This window comes from Oncorhynchus tshawytscha, linkage group LG08 (assembly GCF_018296145.1).
Source record: "Oncorhynchus tshawytscha isolate Ot180627B linkage group LG08, Otsh_v2.0, whole genome shotgun sequence".
Lineage (NCBI taxonomy): Eukaryota > Metazoa > Chordata > Actinopteri > Salmoniformes > Salmonidae > Oncorhynchus > Oncorhynchus tshawytscha.
Genome location: NC_056436.1, coordinates 24,825,462 through 24,844,366, shown reverse-complemented (window position 1 = coordinate 24,844,366; position 18,905 = coordinate 24,825,462). Strand labels below are relative to the sequence as shown.

Below are 18,905 nucleotides of genomic sequence, written 5' to 3'. Positions count from 1 at the left end.
TTTCCATATATTGACACATCCTATGTCAGGGTTATTTTATGGCTCCCATAATTAAAAAATATATATTATAAAAAAATCTCGGACCCGACATTCAAAAAGTCCCAAGAAGGAAGTTACTCTATTTAAATAATGCAAAAGTTACATTTGAACTTCATTCATTATGAGAGAGAATGCTGAAGGCAGTCAACTAATAAAGCAGGCAGTGAACCATTTTGTGGAGCTGAAACGTGAAGTTGCAATCGCAACAGCACCTGGCGCTGAAAATATAGCTAACTTGTTAGGCAAGTGGCGCACAGCAACATATGCAGAAAAACTACACCAGTTGAGTAATTCATTTCAACAATAACCTTCATTTTAATTTGACTTTACAAATAACAAGAGGGCTTAATTGGAGTCTATTTCTTCCGAGCCTATGCCTATATAAAACAACTTAGTCTACCTCAGCCAGTTATGTGGCTTAACAGCATCTTTCACAAGAAAAAAATATGGCCTAATAGAAGTGATTTTTTAAAAACATTTATTAGGCCTACTTAAAATTGCAACTGGCCGAAACAGTTGCATCCTACATAAAACAATAATTTTAAGAAAAAAAGTGATGTCTGAATGTCTGTATCGGGAGTCTCGGGATAACCTGCTCCTGTAACAACCAAAAATACTGTCAGCTTGAGACCTACATAGCCCTGGATAAGCACTCACAATAATGTTAGTATTTACTAAATACAGTCATATAGGCCACTGAGTTACTTACTTAATGGGAAAAGTTGCATTTCCACTTGGACATGATGTCGGATGAGATGAATGTGATTTTGATGTGCAGGCAGTCCTCCATTGAGAATTTAACCCTGTGGTACCCCCATAGAGACTGCCAGAGGTCTGGACAACATGCCCTCCGATTTGACACACTGAACTCTGTCTGCAAAGTAGTTGGCGAACCAGGCGAGGCAGTCATTAGAAAAACCGAGGCTGCCGATAAGAATACGGTGATTGACAGAGTCGAAAGCCTTGGCCAGGTCGATGAAGACGGCTGCACAGTACTGTCTTTTATCGATGGCGGTTGTGATATCGTTTAGTACCTTGAGCGTGGCTGAGGTGCACCCATGACCAGCTCAGAAACCGGATTGCACAGCGGAGAAGGTACAGTGGGATTCGAAATGGTCAGTGATCTGTTTATTAACTTGGCTTTCGAAGACTTTAGATTGACAGGGCAGGATGGATATAGGTCTGTAACAGTTTGGGTCTAGGGTGTCACCCCCTTTGAAGAGGGGGATGACCGCGGCAGCTTTCCAATCTTTAGGGATCTCGGACGATACGAAAGAGAGGTTGAACAGGCTGGTAATAGGGGTTGCAACAATGGCAGTGGATAGTTTTAGAAAGAGAGGGTCCAGATTGTCTAGCCCAGCTGATTTGTACGGGTCCAGGTTTTGCAGCTCTTTCAGAACATCTGCTGTTTGGATTTGTGTGAAGGAGAAGCTGGGGAGGCTTGGGTGAGTAGCTGCGGGGGAGGCGGAGGTTTTGGCCGGTGTTGGAGTAGCCAGGAGGAAGGCATGGCCAGCCGTTGAGAAATGCTTATTGAAATGTTCAATTATCATGGATTTATCAGTGGTGACCGTGTTACCTAGCCTCAGTGCAGTTGGCAGCTGGGAGGAGGTGCTCTTGTTCTCCATGGACTTTACAGTGTCCCAAAACTTTTTGGAGTTCGAGCTACAAGATGCGAATTTCTGCTTGAAAAAAAGAGCCTTTGCTTTCCTGACTGACTGTGTGTATTGGTTCCTGACTTCCCTGAACAGTTGCATATCGTGGGGACTATTCGATGCTATTGCAGTCCTCCACAGGATGTTTTTGTGCGGGTCAAGGGCAGTCAGGTCTGGAGTGAACCAAGGGCTATATCTGTTCTTAGTTCTGCATTTTTTGAACGGGGTATGCTTATCTAAAATGGTGAGGAAATTACTTTTAAAGAATGACCAGGCATCCTCGACTGACGGGATGAGGTCAATATCCTTCCAGGATACCCGGACCAGGTCGATTAGAAACGCCTGCTCGCAGAAGTGTTTTAGGGAGCGTTTGACAGAGATGAGGGGTGGTCGTTTGACCGCGGACCCATAGCGGATACAGGCAATGAGGCAGTGATCGCTGAGATCCTGATTGAAAACAGTGGAGGTGTATTTGGAGGGCAAGTTGGTCAGGATAATGTCTGAGGTTGCCCATGTTTATGGATTTAGGGTTGTACCTGCTGGGTTCCTTGATGATTTGTGTGAGATTGAGGGCATCTAGCTTAGATTGTAGGACTGCCTGGGTGTTAAGCATCTCCCAGTTTATGTCACCTAACAGAACGAACTCTGAAGCTAGATGGGGGGCGATCAATTCACAAATGGTGTCCAGGGCACAGCTGGGAGCGGAGGGGGGTCGATAGTGGGCAGCAACAGTGAGAGACTTATTTCTGGAGAGGTTAATTCTTAAAATTAGAAGTTCAAACTGTTTGGGTATAGACCTGGAAAGTTTAACAGAACTTTGCAGGCGATCTCTGCAGTAGATTGCAACTTCTCCCCCCTTGGCAGTTCTATGTTGATTGAAAATGTTGTAGCTGGGTATGGAAATCTCAGAATTGTTGGTGGCCTTCTTAAACCAGGATTCAGACACGGCAAGGACATCAGGGTTGGCGGAGTGTGCTAAAGCAGTGAGTAAAACAAACTTAGGGAGGATGCTTCTGATGTTGACATGCACGAAACCAAGGTTTTTTTGATCACAGAAGTCAACAAATGAGGATGCATGGGGACACGCAGGGCCTGGGTTTACCTCCATCACCCGAGGAACAGAGTAGGATGAGGGTACAGCTAAAGGCTAGCAAAACTGGTCGCCTAGAGCGTTGGGGACAAAGAATAAAAGGAGCAGATTTCTGGGCGTGGTAGAATAGATTGCAGACAGGGGTATGGTGGGGTGCGGGTACAGCGGAGGTAAGCCTAGGCACTGAGTGATGATAAGAGAGGTTGCATCTCTGGATAAGCTGGTTATAATGGGTGAGGTCACCGCATGTGTGGGAGGTGGGACAAAGGAGGTATCAGATGTATAATGAGTGGAACTAAGGGCTCCGCAGTATTCTAAAACAATGATAACTAACCTAAACAACAGTATACAAGGCATATTGACATATGAGATAGACATAAAGTGAGGCATAAAGTAATCACAGGTGTTGATTTGGAGAGCTAACTAAGACAACAACGGGTGAAACAACAACCGCGAAGTCGCTAGCACGCGGGCGGCACGGCGTTTAAAGTTAGTAGCCCGGGGCTAGTAGACGCGTCTGGTCTGACGGAGGCCGGTTGAAGGCACAGCTGTTGCGGCGGGGCGCCCTGTCGACTAAGGATCCAAGCCAGATGGCGAAGTGTGCTGAAGTGAAGTAGCCTTCCAGATGACAAGTCCAAATCGAACAACTCAAGCTTTCTAGTAAAGGCCTCAAGTTTTTCCACCATGTCCACCACTGTTTTCCCTCTTCCTTGTAACTGCATATTTAACCCGTTTAAGTAACAAGAATATGTCAGCCAAAAAAGGTGTGTGTAGCTTGCAGTTAATGCTTCAATTTTTCTGTGTCAGGCCTCTGTTTAAGGCTGAAATGCCACTTTGAAAGTTCCATGCTTAAATTCATAATGAAGTCTGAGATTGAGTTATTTGCAAACAGCAACATTTTCATTGCAAATAAGACACACTGGCTTTGCATTGGGAAGAATATTGGAAGATGAACACATCTATGAACACATATCTACATTATCTGTCCATTCTTTCACCTTTCTTTTGATACTTTTTGAGAGCGACATATTCTCTTGCTATCAAGCTAATTGTTCTGAACTAATGTTGATGTTAAAGTAGTGCAGCTCACAGTAGGCTATGTAGATCTGTTTATCCCAACCAATCAATGCACAGAGAAATAGACAAAAATAATAATTGAATAGAGACATTGGTGATTTTATGAGCGTAATCAGATCGAAATTATTTTGTCACTGAATTTATCATGTACCAATCAGATGTGTTAAAGGCCTATTAATTGTGCTAATATTATATGCTAATTGTGGAATGACCATTCGACTATTATCTCAAAGAATTTGGCCGAAGGCCAAACCTAGTTGACGAGTCCTGTCCTATGTGTTTTCATCAAATATATTCACTGAGCTTGTCTGATGCTTTAAGCACAGTTTGATTAAATAATTTAGACACACAAATGACTAGAGCGAGCCCAACCAGGAATTGATTTGATTGTGCCGGGCCTGGCTCAGACTTGCTGCGCTGTGTTAAAAAAAGAAAAGACAGCGAGTGACTGTGTGACTAGCACCCGTTTGTCTTTCTCTCTTCCCTGCTGCAGCGACCACCACAGAACATCAACGTGTTTATCGCGCTGTCCGTGTTGCTAAAGCTGCAACATAATTACAGCCATTTCTGACTGAAAAGTTCTCTTCCCGAAATTCCTAATTTGTTTAGAAAAAAACATTCCCTATTCCCTAAACCCTTGCTCTCTTTTCTGACTGAGTACAGTGCATTCAGAAGGTATTCAGACCCCTTGACTTTTTCCACATTTTGTTACGTTACAGCCTTATTATAAAATTGATTAAATATATTTTTCCCTAAAAACAGTCGCATTAATGCAATTTCCTAAATGGAACGGTTTATTTATTGTTTAAGCTAATTGTTCAAGGCTCCTTTAATTTATTGTAAAACTAAAATGCTTGATTCCATTTCAAATTATGAATGACTGGTATGCTGTGTGATGACATAAACTAACGCATGAATGATTTATTGATGCAGTAGCCTATATAAGTATTGAAATATAGGCCTAAGTAAATGATGGTGTTAATGCTAAATGGGATGCTCTCTTAGGCCTACAGCTCAATGGTGGTTATACAAGGCTGCTATACTAAGCCTTCTAATGATAATGACATTACTTATGATCATAATTGAGTGGCTGCTGCCAACACACTGACTCAACTCCAGCCACTTTAATAATGGGAATTGATGTAAAATATATCACTAGTCACTTTAAACAATGCTACTTAATATAATGTTTACATACCTTACATTATTCATCTCCTATGTCTACGTATATACTGTACTCTATATCATCTACTGCATCTTTATGTAATACATGTATCACTAGCCACTTTAAACTATGCCACTTTGTTTACATACTCATCTCACATGTATATACTGTACTCGATACCATCTACTGCATCTTGCCTATGCCGCTCTGTACCATCACTCATTCATATATCTTTATGTACATATTCTTTATCCCTTTACACTTGTGTGTGTATAAGGTAGTAGTTTTGGAATTTAGTTAGATCACTCGTTGGTTATTACTGCATTGTCGGAACTAGAAGCACAAGCATTTCGCTACACTCGCATTAACATCTGCTAACCATGTGTATGTGACAAATAAAATTTGATTTGATTTAATAGTAATAATTACAAGAAAAGGGAGTGTTATTGTTGTTTTACAAATATTTTTTTTGACAATTTGGAACAGCGTAAAACAGCACTAAATCAATTAAGAATAATACCAGAGAGGCTCTGTTCTAACGAAAAACAGTTTAAAGCCTTTATTACAGCAAAGCGAAGATTAAAAACAGCCAAATGTGAAATTGTTACATGACATGTTGTTGCATGAGGCTTGGTGCACATGGAATCAGTAGGCTATTAAACAAACACTCAAACAGGCAACAGAAGCAGGACCTGTCTTATTTCTGTAGATACAGTACCAGTCAAAAGTTTGGACACACCTACTCATTCAAGGGTTTGTCTTTATTTGGACTATTTTCTAAATTGTAGAATAATAGTGAAGACATAAACTATGAAATAACACATATGGAATCATGTAGTAACCAAAAAAGTGTTAAACAAATCAAAATATATTTTATATTTGAGATTCTTCAAAGTAGCCACCCTTTGCCTTGATGACAGCTTTGCAAACTCTTGGCATTCTCTCAAGCAGCTTCATGAGGTAGTCACCTGGAATGCATTTCAATTAACAGGTGTGCCTTGTTAAAAGTTTATGTGTGGAATTTCTTTCCTTAATGTGTTTGAGCCAATCAGTTGTGACAAGGTAGGGGTGGTATACAGAAGACAGCCCTATTTGGTAAAAGACCAAGTTCATATTATGGCAAGAACAACTCAAATAAGCAAAGAGAAATAACAGTCCATCATTACCTTAAGAACTTTTAAAGTTTCTTCAAGTGCAGTCGCAAAAACCATCAAGCGCTATGATGAAACTGGCTCTCATGAGGACCGCCATCGGAAAGGAAGACCCAGAGTTACCTCTGCCGCAAAGGATAAGTTCATTAGAGTTATCAGCCTCAGAAATTGCAGCCCAAATAAATGCTTCATAGAGTTCAAGTAACAGAGACATCTCAACATCAACTGTTAAGAAGAGACTGCGTGAATAAGGCCTTCATGGTCGAATTGCTTCATTGTTGAAAGAAACCACTACTAAGGACAAAATAAGAAGAAGAGACTTGCTTGGGCCAAGAAACATGAGCAATGGACATTAGACTGGTGGAAATCTGTCCTTTGGTCTGATGAATACAAATTTGAGATTTTTGGTTCCAACCGCCGTGTCTGTGAGATGCAGAGTAGGTGAGCGGATGATCTCTGCATGTGTGGTTCCCACCGTGAAGCATTGAGGAGGAGGTGTGATGGTGTGGGGGTGCCTTGCTGGTGACACTGTCAGTGATTTATTTAGAATTCAAGGCACACTTAACCAGCATGGCTACCACAGCATTCTAGTGTGATATGCCATCCCATCTGGTTTGCACTTAGTCCCACTATCATTTGTTTTTCAACAGGACAATAACCCAAAACACATCTCCAGGCTGTGTAAGGGCTATATGACCAAGAAGAGGAGTGATGGAATGTTTCGATGTCTTCACTATTATTTTACAATGTAGAAAATAGTACAAATTAAGAAAAACCCTGGAATGAGTAGGTGTGTCCAGACTTTTGACTGGTACTGGATATATAATTTTTTTGCTACTGCTCGACTAAAGACATTTCGGCCAACCAAAAGCCTATCGACCAAACAATCGACCAGTCAACTAAATGGGGTCACCCCTAAACTTGGTTAGGGGCTAGCAACAACCAATTGCAATGGCTGACTGTAGTGTTACTGTTTCTGTCGCCAGGGGCAACAGGGATTGAGGATAGACTGCAGGAAGAAGTGCCAGAGACAATTGAGGCACTACAGAGAGCAGGGGTCAAAGTATGGGTCCTCACAGGGGACAAACAAGAGACTGCCATAAATATCGCCTGTGCCTGCAAACTGCTCAGGACCACAGACCAACTGCTGACTGCTAACTGTGATAGCAAGGTGAATGTTATCCTGTTATTCTAAATTATTTGTCCTTCAAAATGTGTTCCTGTCATCCTGCTATCAGTCTTCCTCATCCTGTCTTGTGTCTCTTCAGGAGGCCTGCAAGGCCTTGTTGCTGGAGCTGCGGGCGGAGGTGGAGCGTGGCGAGGCAGCTGAGGGCACGTCAGGCTTCACCCTGGTGGTGGACGGGCGCACGCTGGACTTCGCCCTGCAGGAGGACCTGAAAGGGGACTTCCTGGAGCTGAGCCGGCGCTGCAGGGCCGTGGTCTGCTGCCGCTCCACTCCACTTCAGAAGAGCCATGTGGTACAACTGGTACGGGACCAGCTCCGAGTCATGACCCTCGCCATAGGTCAGTGGAAGTCGGTAACACTTAAATAAATGATAAGTCCAGGATATAAACATTTATGCACATTTATAAGGCAGTAGGAATAGGCCTGTCTTAGTGCTTCCAATCTAGATTTCTTAAGTCTGGGGCGTCCTTTTTGTCCAGGTGATGGAGCCAATGATGTCAGTATGATCCAGGTGGCAGATGTTGGCATTGGGATATCTGGCCAGGAGGGCATGCAGGCTGTGATGTCCAGTGACTTTGCCATCTCCAGGTTTAAACACCTCCGCAAGCTGCTGTTGGTCCATGGCCACTGGTGCTACACACGCCTGGCCAACATGATTCTCTACTTCTTCTACAAGAATGTGGTAAGAACATCTCTCACTCACCCCAGGCACACTACTCACCATCTCTGTCTTTATTTTCTCTTCCTCCCTCCCTTTGTCTCTTTCTTCCTGTGTGTGTAGATGTATGTGAATCTGCTGTTCTGGTACCAGTTCTTCTGTGGTTTCTCGGGGAGCGTCATGACTAACTCCTGGGTGCTCATCTTCTTCAACCTCCTCTTCACCTCCGCCCCTCCCCTTCTCTACGGGATCCTGGACAAAGACGTGTCTGCAGATACCCTCATTAAGTTACCGGAGCTCTACAAATCCGGACAGAATTCCAAGGTGTGTTAAGGCGGAATCTGGTTGTATTAGGACAATGATTTCCAAATCTGGTCCTTGAGCATATTTTTGTTGTAGCCCAGCACTAACACAAACACTCATTGATCTGTTTTATTTATGTATCTGTCCAGGCCTACCTCCCTTCTACCTTCTGGCTGACGATGCTGGACGCTCTTTACCAAAGCCTTGTCTGTTTCTTCATTCCTTACTTTGTGAGTAGATTTCCACAAATAGTGTTATTGCCATTGATCTATTGTGTTATGATACATATACCCTGAGGAGGGGTCAGTGATGTGGTGTTGTTCTCTCTAGTCTAGGAGTAGTTTAAGTTGAATAGGGCATCATGTCATACCCTGCCTTTGAAAAATGACAGGACTTCCTTATTTCTGGTCAGGCATATGCAGGGTCAGATGCAGACATGCTCTCCTTTGGGTCTCCCATCAACGCCTCGGCCCTCCTCATCATCCTACTACACCAGGTCATCGAGAGCCGCACACTGGTGAGAAACACACCTTACCTGACACACCCATAGGTTGATAATGACAATGCATTTACAGTGCATTCAGAAAGTATTCAGACTTTTTTTACACATTTTATTACGTTACAGCCTTATTCTAATATGGATACAATTATTTTTGGGGATGGGAATGCCACTTTTAAAGTTCCATGCTTAAATTCATAATGAAGTCTGAGATTGAATTATTTGTAAACAGTGACATTTTCATTGCAAATAATACACACTGGCTTGGCATTGGGAAAATATTGTAAGGTGAAAACATCTCTCTGTCCATTCTTCCCTGAAACTTCGATTTTCACTTTTCTTTTGATACTTTTTGAGAGCAACATTCTTTTGCTTTCAAGTTAATTGTTCTGAACATATGTTCCCCTTTAAAAAAGTAGTGGAGCCTACAGTAGGCTACGTACAGTGCATTCAGAAAGTATACAGACCTCTTGACTTCTACCACATTTTATTGTTACAGCCTTATTCTAAAAATCTATATTTTTAATTTCCCTCAATCTACACACAACACCCCATAATGACAAAGGGAAAGCAGGATCTGAGGAAGGGTACCAAAACAGTTCTGCAGCATTGAAGGTCCCCAAGAACACCGTGGCCTCCGTCATTCTTAAATAGAAGAAGTTTGGAACCACCAAGACTCTTCCTAGAGCTGGCTGCATTGCCAAACTGAGCAATATTTCACAACAAAGCATCCTTCACTCTTGCTGTCAAACTTACCCTCGTAAAACTGACCATCCTACTGATCCTCAACTTCAGCGATGTCATTTACAAAATATCCTCCAACACTCTACTCAACAAATTGGATGCAGTCTATCACAGTGCCATCTGTTTTGTCACCAAAGCCCCATATTACTACCCACCACTGCGACCTGTATGATCTCGTTGGCTGGCCCTCGCTTCATACTCGGCGTCAAACCCACTGGCTCCTGGTCATCTACAAGTCTCTGTTAGGTAAAGCCCCACCTTATTTCAGCTTACCAGCACCCACCCGTAGCACGCGCCCCAGCAGGTATATCTCACTGGTCACCCCCAAAGCCAATTCTTCCTTTGGCCGCCTCTTCTTCCAGTTCTCTGCTGCCAATGACTGGAACGAACTGCAAAAATCTCTGAAGCTGGAGACTCTTACGTCCCTCACTAGCTTTAAGCACCAGCTGTCAGAGCAGCTCACAGATCACTGGACCTGTACATAGCGCATCTGTAAATAGCCCATCCAATTTTCCTCATCCCCATACTGTTATTTATTTATTTATCTTGCTCCTTTGCACCCCAGTATCTCAACTTGCACATTCATCTTCTGCACATCCTACCATTCCAGTGTTTAATTGCTACATTGTAATTACATCGCCTCCATGGCCTATTTATTGCCTTACCTCTCTTATCCTACCTCATTTGCACATGCTGTATACAGAGTTTTCAACTGTATTATTGATTGTATGTTTGTTTATTCCATGTGGAACTCTGTGTTGTTGTATGTGTCGAACTGCTTTGCTTTATCTTGGCCAGGTCGCAGTTACATATGAGAACTTGTTCTCAACTAGTCTACCTGGTTAAATAAAAGTGAAATACATAAAACAAAATTGTAAAAATTGGGGGAGAAGGGCCTTGGTCAGGGAGGTGACCAAGAACCTGAAGGTCACTCTGACAGAGCTTTAGAGTTCCTCTGTGGAGATGGTAGAACCTTCCAGACGGACTACGATCTCTGCAGCACTCCACCAATCAGGCTTTTATGGTAGAGTGGCCAGATGGAAGCCACTCCTCAGAAAAAGGCACATAACAGCCTGCTTGGAGTCTCAGACCATGAGAAACAAGATTCTCTGGTCTGATGAAACCATGGTTGAACTCTTTGGCCTGAATGCCAAGAGTCACATCTGGAGGAAACCTGGTACCATCCCTACCTGGAAGCATGGTGGTGGAAGCATAATGTGGGGATGTTTTTCAGCGACAGGGACTTGGCGCCTAGTCGGGATCGAGTGAAAGATGAACGAAGGAAAGTACAGAGAGATCCTTGATGAAAATCTATTCCAGAGCGCTCAGGACCTCATCTTCTAACAGGACAATGACCTTAAACACACAGCCAAGACAATGCAGGAGTGGCTTCTGGACAAGTCTCTGAATGTCCTTGAGTGGCCCAGCTAGAGCCCCGACTTGAACCCAATCGAACATCTCTGGAGAGACCTGAAAATAGCTGTGCAGCGACGCTCCCCATCCAACCGGGCAGAGCTTGAGAGGATCTGCAGAGAAGAATAGGAGAAACTCCCAGAATACAGGTGTGCCAAGCTTGTAGCGTCATACCCAAAAAGACTTGAGGCTGTAATTGTTTGTTTTTATACATTCGCAAACATTTCCTAAAACCTGTTTTCACTTTGTCATTATGGGGTAATGTGTGTAAATTGATGAGGGGGGAAAAACAAATGAATCCTTTTTAGAATAAGGCTGTAACGTAACGTGGAAAAATTCAAGGGTCCTGAATACTTTTTCCAAATGCACTGTATTTAGCACTTTCGACTAGGTCTCAATGCATTCACATTTTGAAGGGGGCAACTCATGGGTTCAAGTTGTGAATTAGTGCACCTGGGATCGTGTCTGAATATTCCTGTTCCATGTTATGTACTCTATTTATATTCCTATGTTGATCTGTGCTATGTTTCTGTGTTACAGACATGGCTACATGTGTTAGTGCTGGTGGGTAGTGCTCTCTTCTACTTCTCTTTCACCCTGGTCTTCAGTGTGGTGTGTGTGACGTGTAGTCCCCCCACCAATCCCCTTGGTGTGGACAAGCTACAGATGTCCCAACCACTCTTCTATGGAGTATGTGCCCTCACCACCGTGCTGGCACTGCTACCAAGGTATACACACCAACAGTAGTGCCAATCCTTTTCAGACAGAATCACTGCTCGATTTGAGACACATGTCAAAAAAAACATTTTTTGTAAATCATTTTTTAAACCTTTTCTACCTTCCCTCACTGTCACTCTTTCAGATTCCTGTTCCATGCATTGCGCAACAGCATCTCCCCCTCTGACACACTGAAAGCTGCTCTGATGGACCAGCTCAACCCAGACAACTACTGTAGGAGGATGCAGCACTGGAACCAGACCCAGGCCCAGAGTAAAGCCAGGGGTCTCATCATCAACGTGGAAGACTTGGACATCAAGATCCCTGACTTTATACTCCCTAAAGAGCTGAAGGAATGCAGAGCTGCCACTGGCTCTGTGCTCTCCTGACCTCAGAGGCTACAGGAGGTGGCTACAATAGAAAGAAAAGGATAGTCCCCATTCAAGTCATTGATGGCATAATTGGTAGCCATTGTGAGTGTACTCTTAGGAGCAAAGAAGGAAGTAAAAGCTGGAAGTTTTACCCATCAATTTGTGCTGTGATTTGTTGAATTAACTCAACTGACATTTCAAAAAATACATTCCATTGCATGAGCCACATCAGTTAGCATAATTTACCAGTCAAATTGCAAGGGTTAGAGGTTCCAAGCCTGTGCTATTCATTATTTACATGGTGGCTACAGGGTTCAACCCTAACACCCTTCAAAGCTAGCTGGCTTGCATGCATTGCTCACTAGTGTTGGTTAAGATCACCATGCTGTCTATCCAGGGCAAAGAGATGGATGTTTCTCACATGTGCCTAGAGTTGCATTAAGATGGAGTCATGGTCCCTTGAGAAAAGATTGGTGATGTGGACACATTCATAAATGTGTGTCTGCTGTGTGGTAGGACTTTGACACAATCCAGTGTCCCTGGTGAAGAGGCCCCTTCATAGTGCACCTTACCCGAACACTGCTAGGTGTGGTCCACTCTGGCCCTCTTCAATGTGCACTGAGCATGTAGAGAACAGAAGGCTATTCGTTATCATTATTAGTTATCAAAGCGCTGCTTTGTTGAGAAGGGTGGAATTATATGCAGGAGTGTGTAATGTTTGGAATGTTTTTACAATCCTTGAGCTGCGTACACTTATTTTTAAAGTTAGCATCAAGCTATGACTCCTTTTGTGTTTAGGCACAACTCTTCGATGTTGGCGTGTCTTACACAAACACTCCAAAATAACATTGTAAATGATGCATATGAACCTTGGACACAGAGGTCCCATTGTAGGGCTAGACCAAATCAAAATGCTGTAAAGTGGCCTTTTCCTCCTGAATCACACTTGAATTCATTTTGACTGGAGTTGAAATGGATTTGGCATGGACCTGACCTTTCTCACCACTGTTTTCCTCTGATCTTTAGTTGAGTAAAGCAGTCCACTAAAACATGGGATATATTTATTTAACATGTATTTCCTTGTTGAGATACAATCTCTTTTTGAGAAAGTCCTGACCAAAGTGGCAGCGCATGTTTAGTTACAAGACAAGAACCAAAATGCTATGTACACACTGACAAAATGAAAATGAAATGTGGGAATTGACTGAGGGCCTGGGGCTTCTAAAGCAAGACAACCAAAAGTGCAACTTAGTAGGCCTAAGTGCAGGAGGAGGATTCAGGTATGGCTGGTCATCTCTACTGCCTGATCTGGCAGACTCACTAAACACAAATGCTTTGTTTGTGAATTATGTGTTTGAGTGTGCAGCTGGCTATCTGTAAATTAGAAAACACATTGTGGTTTGCTTAATATAAGGAATTTGAAATTATAAGTATATTTTAACTATTACATTTACCTTTAATACTTAAGTATATTTAAAACCAAATACTTTTAGACTTTTACTCAAGTAGCATTTTACTGGGTGAATTTCACTTTAACTTGAGTCATTTTCTATAAAGGTATCAGTAAGTGTGACAATTGGGTACTTTTTCCACCACTGGAAATAGGCTTTACAAATGTTCTCTTGAGTTTGCCTGGATAAGGCATTGGGATTCATATCTACTTCTGAGAAGTGACGTTTTTCTCTACCACATGCAATTCTGACCTGGTTTGGTCTTTTTTAGACAGATCATCCTCAGTATTTTATGTGGTAACATTAGACTGATGTAATTTTTAAAAAAAAATAGATTTTTACAGTACAATCCTGCATATCAAATCCTGTACAACATGGCGAAGGCAGCTGATTTGAATATAGTCCAATTGGAAAAGTTTCAAGGCAATGATTAGAAGTCATTATTTTATATCAACTTAATTCCAAATGTGTGTACTGTATCAGATATTGGTACAAATACATTAGCAACTCATGTGTTCTGTATCATGTTAATTATTTGAGTTTAGTGTTATTAAACATCTGATGTTAATTTGTGTACGATAATTAGGGTTATTATACAAACTACTTCATTAGCCTAATAGTCTAAACAAGGGTAAATGGGGCCTGAGTCAACCCTGCTAGCTCCCTCCTCTACCTCCCATCTTTCTTTTAAAATGTGGATAAAGAACAGTTTAATCCTACAAACTGTGGACCCGGTGATCACAGTAGGCAGATGACTATGGCACAGACATTACTACAGTAGTCCTACAGTTTTACATTTTTGTTGTCTGCTTAGAACTTCCTCATCATTTCCGTTTGGTCAGCGTGTGTGTAGGATTTCGGTTGGTGCTTTTAGAATGTTGAGTCGACGCTGTAGCCTGACAGGTGGAGAATCGCACAGGTGATTAATTGCCTTCGTTTTCACGATGAGCTACTACAGTGACACGCCAAGTGTCGACAATGAGGTGGAGACATTAGGGTAAGAATGTCATTCTTGTCCCTATTTGTACATTTGATCTTATAGCCTACCTGATCAAACAAAATTCAAGTTCTCCTCCTGGGCAGTGAGTTTTAGGAATGTTATCTGAAAGGCTTCAAGACAAGGGAATCCCTTCACTAGGCATCATAGTATTGTAATTAGCCTATTTATATTTAATTGTTAAAATATATTAATTGTTTAAATATTGCATTTAAAAAAGGGACAATCTGGGATTGGTACATCCATTTTCTGACTTTTTAAATGAATTATATATAGCAGTGGAAACCATGTATTTGATACCATTCCACTTATTCCACTCCAGCCACTACCATGAGGCCATCCTCCCCAATTAAAGTGCCACCAACCTCCTGTGATATATAGCCATTGAATCTTGAAGAATAGAACAGAAATGCCTCATGAGCATAGTTCAACTGTCTACCCTACCCATAGCTCTCAAACACTTGGCGGAATTCTGCCTTATCCCTACAGTTTTCAGTGGTTAGCATCGCCCATGACTGGCTCATGTCAACTATAATCCTGCTGTTTAATGTTTAAAAACGTCAATAATCATCGTTTGCGATACGGCTTTCGAAACATACGGCCCTAATCTTTAATCAGCTAGAAAGGAGGGTACTTGAGAGAGGTCATGAGCAGATGAGCTCCCACATTTTTCAGCATGTTTTTTAAAATAGATAAGAGTTATAGGATGCTACCCTAAACAACATATCCTTCATTCCAAATTGAAACAGCAAACCAACAACCTGATTTTGGATGGAATTACTTGGAATGCTTCATACGCTCAAGGATTATTATTCCCAAACTATACATCAAATGCTCTGGCAAACAAGCAGAGGCCTGAAAACCACATCCAACCTGGAGCTGAGTAATGCTTAGTCTGAAGCAATCTTTTTACTTTCAAAAGCAAAGAAAAAAAAAAGACAATTATATATTTGACTTAATAAGGACTGAATACTCAGGCTACCAAGCTTTGCTAGGACAAAGAGATACAACTTCAATTAGCCCTCGTGTGAAGCAAGAGGTGTTGAAGCCTTTGAGCTCAACAAATGGCAGGCTACCCCACCCAGATCCAGAGGCCTTGAAGCCCCCTCCTGCTGTTCAAATACCACCCACTGGCATTTTCTACAAGAAATCTGCCTCCAGAAATAAAAGCTTCTCCCAAGTGGGTGACACCTACTCCTGTTACCTGCTGCACTGCTGTTTCTAAACACCTCTCACTGGCTTTGAATTCATGTTACCGGAGGCTAGAGGCTAGACCCCGGCGCCGACAGAGATGGCTGCCTCACTTCGCGTTCTCAGGAAACTATGCAGTATTTTTTTTTTTAAATGTATGTGCTTTCTCTTACATTGTTACCCCAGGAAATCTTAAATTTGATTACATACAGCCGGGCAAAACTATTGGATATAAGAGCAACGTCAACTTACCAACACTACGACCAGGAATACGACTTTCCCGAAGCAGATCCTCTGTTTGGTCCACCACCCAGGACAATGGATCAGATCCCAGCCGGCGACCCAAAACAACTGCGCCGCAGGAGGGGCAGAAGAAGCGGTCTTCTGGTCAGGCTCCATAGACGGGCACATCGCCCACCACTCCCGAGTTTACTACTCGCTAACGTCCAGTCTCTTGACAAGGTAGACGAAATCAGAGCAAGGGTTGCCTTCCACAGAGAGAGCAGAGATTGTTCTTTGTTTCACTGAAACGTGGCTCACTCAAGACACGCTATCGGAGTCGGTACAACCACCTGGTTTCTTCACACATTGCGCCGACAGAAACAAACATCTCTCTGGTAAGAAGGGCGGGGGGGTATGCCTTATGATTAACGAGACGTGGTGTGATCATTACATACAGGAACTCAAGTCCTTTTGCTCACCTGACCAAGAATTCCTTCCAATCAAATGTCGACCGCATTATCTACCATGGGAATTCCCTTCGATTATAATCACAGTCGTATATATCCCCCCAAGCAGACACATCGATGGCCCTGAATGAACTTCATTGGACTCTATGTAAACTGGAAACCACATATCCTGAGGCTGCATTTATTGTAGCTGGGGATTTTAACAATGCTAAATTGAAAACAAGACTCCCAAAATTTTATCAGCATATCGAATGCGCTACCCGGGCAGAAAAAATCCTGGACCATTGTTACTCTAACTTCCGCGACTCATACAAAGCCCTGCCCCGCCCTCCTTTCGGAAAATCTGACCACGACTCCATTTTGTTGCTCCGAGCCTATAGACAGAAACTAAAACAGGAAATGCCCGTGCTCATGTCTGTTCAGCGCTGGTCCGACCAATCTGATTCCACGCTTCAAGATTGCTTCAATCACGTGGACTGGGATATGTTCCGCATAGCGTCGCACAATAACATTGATGAATACGCTGATTCGGTGAGCGAGTTTATTAGCAAGTGCATCGGTGATGTTGTACCCACAGCAACTATTAAAACCTTCCCCAACCAGAAACCGTGGATTGATGGCAGCATTCGTGCAAAACTGAAAGCGCGAACCACTGCTTTTAATCAGGGCAAGGCAACCGGAAACATGACCGAATACAAACAGTGTAGCTATTCCCTCCAAGGCAATCAAACAAGCTAAGCGTCAGTAGAGAGACAAAGTAGAGTCGCAAATCAATGGCTCAGACACGAGAGGTATGTGGCAGGGTCTACAGTCAAACACGGACTACAAAAAGAAAACCAGCCCCGTCATGGACCACGATGTCCTGCTCCCAGACAAATTAAACAACTTCTTTGCTCGCTTTGAGGGCAAAACAGTGCCAACAACACGGCCCCTGCGGGTTCTCCTTCACCGCAGCCAACGTAAGTAAAGCATTTAAACGTGTTAACCCTCGCAAGGCTGCCGGCCCAGACGGCATCCCTAGCCGCGTCCTCAGAGCATGCGCAGACTAGCTGGCTGGTGTGTTTACGGACATAATTCAATCTATCCTTATCTCAGTCTGCTGTTCCCACATGCTTCAAGAGGGCCACCATTGTTCCAGTTCCCAAGAAAGCTAAGGTAACTGAGCTAAATGACTATCGCCCCGTAGCACTCACCTCCGTCATCATGAAGTGCTTTGAGAGACTAGTCAAACATCATATCACCTCCACCCTTCCTGACACCCTAGTCCCACTCCAATTTGCTTACCGCCCCAATAGGTCCACAGACGATGCAATCACACTGCACACTGCCCTAACCCATCTGGACAAGAGGAATACCTATGTAAGAATGCTGTTCATCGACTACAGCTCAGCATTTAACACCATAGTACCCTCCAAACTCATTAAGGTCGACACCCTGGGTCTCGACCCCGCCCTGTGCAACTGGGTCCTGGACTTCCTGACGGGCCGCCCCAACATCTCCACCCCGCTGATCCTCAACACTGGGGCCCCACAAGGGTGCGTTCTCAGCCCTCTCCTGTACTCCTGTTCACCCATGACTGCGTGGCCATGCACGCCTCCAACTCAATCAAGTTTGCAGACAACACTACAGTGGTAGGCTTGATTACCAACAAAGACGAGACGGTCTACAGGGAGGAGGTGAGGGCCCTCGGAGTGTGGTGTCAGGAAAATAACCTCACACTCAACAAAACAAAGGAGATGATCGTGGACTTCAGGAATCAGCAGAGGGAGCACCCCCCCCCAATCCACATCGACGGGACAGTAGTGGAGAAGGTGGAAAGTTTTAAGTTCCTCGGCATACACATCATGGACAAACTGAAATGGTCCACCCACACAGACAGTGTGGTGAAGAAGGAGCAACAGCGCTTCCATTCCATTCTTGTGGGCCGGCTAAGGAATATTAGTGTCTCTGAGGGGTCTTTTGCCTGATTTGCTAACTACCTCTCTCAAAGAGTGCAGTGTATAAGTCTCAGCCACTGCCTGTCACCAAGGGAGTACCCCAAGGCTCAATCCTAGGCCCCACGCTCTTCTCAATTTACATCAACAACATAGCTCAGGCAGTAGGAAGCCTTCTCATCCATTTATATGCAGATGATAGTCTTATACTCAGCTGCCCCCTCCCCAGATTTTGTGTTAAATGCTCTACAGCAAAGCTTTCTTAGTGTCCAACAAGCTTTCTCTACCCGTAACCTTGTTCTGAACACCTCCAAAACAAAGGTAATGTGGTTTGGTAAGAAGAATACTACCTCTGAGGGTTTAGAGCTCGAGGTAGTCACCTCATACAAGTTCTTGGGAGTATGGCTAGACAGTACACTGTCCTTCTCTCAGCACATATCAAATCTGCAGGCTAAAGTTAAATCTAGACTTGGTTTCCTCCATCCTAATCACTCGTCTTTTACCCCAGCTTCCAAACTAACCCTGATTCAGATGACCATCCTACCTATTCTAGATTACAGAGACATCATTTATAGATC

General features: G+C 43.2%; 1 protein-coding gene across 5 annotated transcripts in view; it reads left to right on the top strand.

Annotated features, from left to right (window-relative positions):
* The window catches only part of LOC112232903 (phospholipid-transporting ATPase VD-like), a 41,585-nt gene extending 27,497 nt beyond the window's left edge, over positions 1-14,088 (top strand). For all 5 annotated transcript variants that reach the window (XM_024400186.2, XM_024400187.2, XM_024415410.2 and 2 more), the window contains 8 exons: positions 7,161-7,345; positions 7,443-7,698; positions 7,840-8,042; positions 8,142-8,342; positions 8,471-8,551; positions 8,734-8,838; positions 11,518-11,705; positions 11,840-14,088. In XM_024400186.2, coding sequence (XP_024255954.1) covers positions 7,161-7,345; positions 7,443-7,698; positions 7,840-8,042; positions 8,142-8,342; positions 8,471-8,551; positions 8,734-8,838; positions 11,518-11,705; positions 11,840-12,083 — 1,463 coding nt within the window. In that variant the 3' untranslated portion in view covers positions 12,084-14,088. The remainder of the gene's footprint in view (positions 1-7,160; positions 7,346-7,442; positions 7,699-7,839; positions 8,043-8,141; positions 8,343-8,470; positions 8,552-8,733; positions 8,839-11,517; positions 11,706-11,839) is intronic.
* The last annotated feature ends 4,817 nt before the right edge of the window (positions 14,089-18,905 follow it).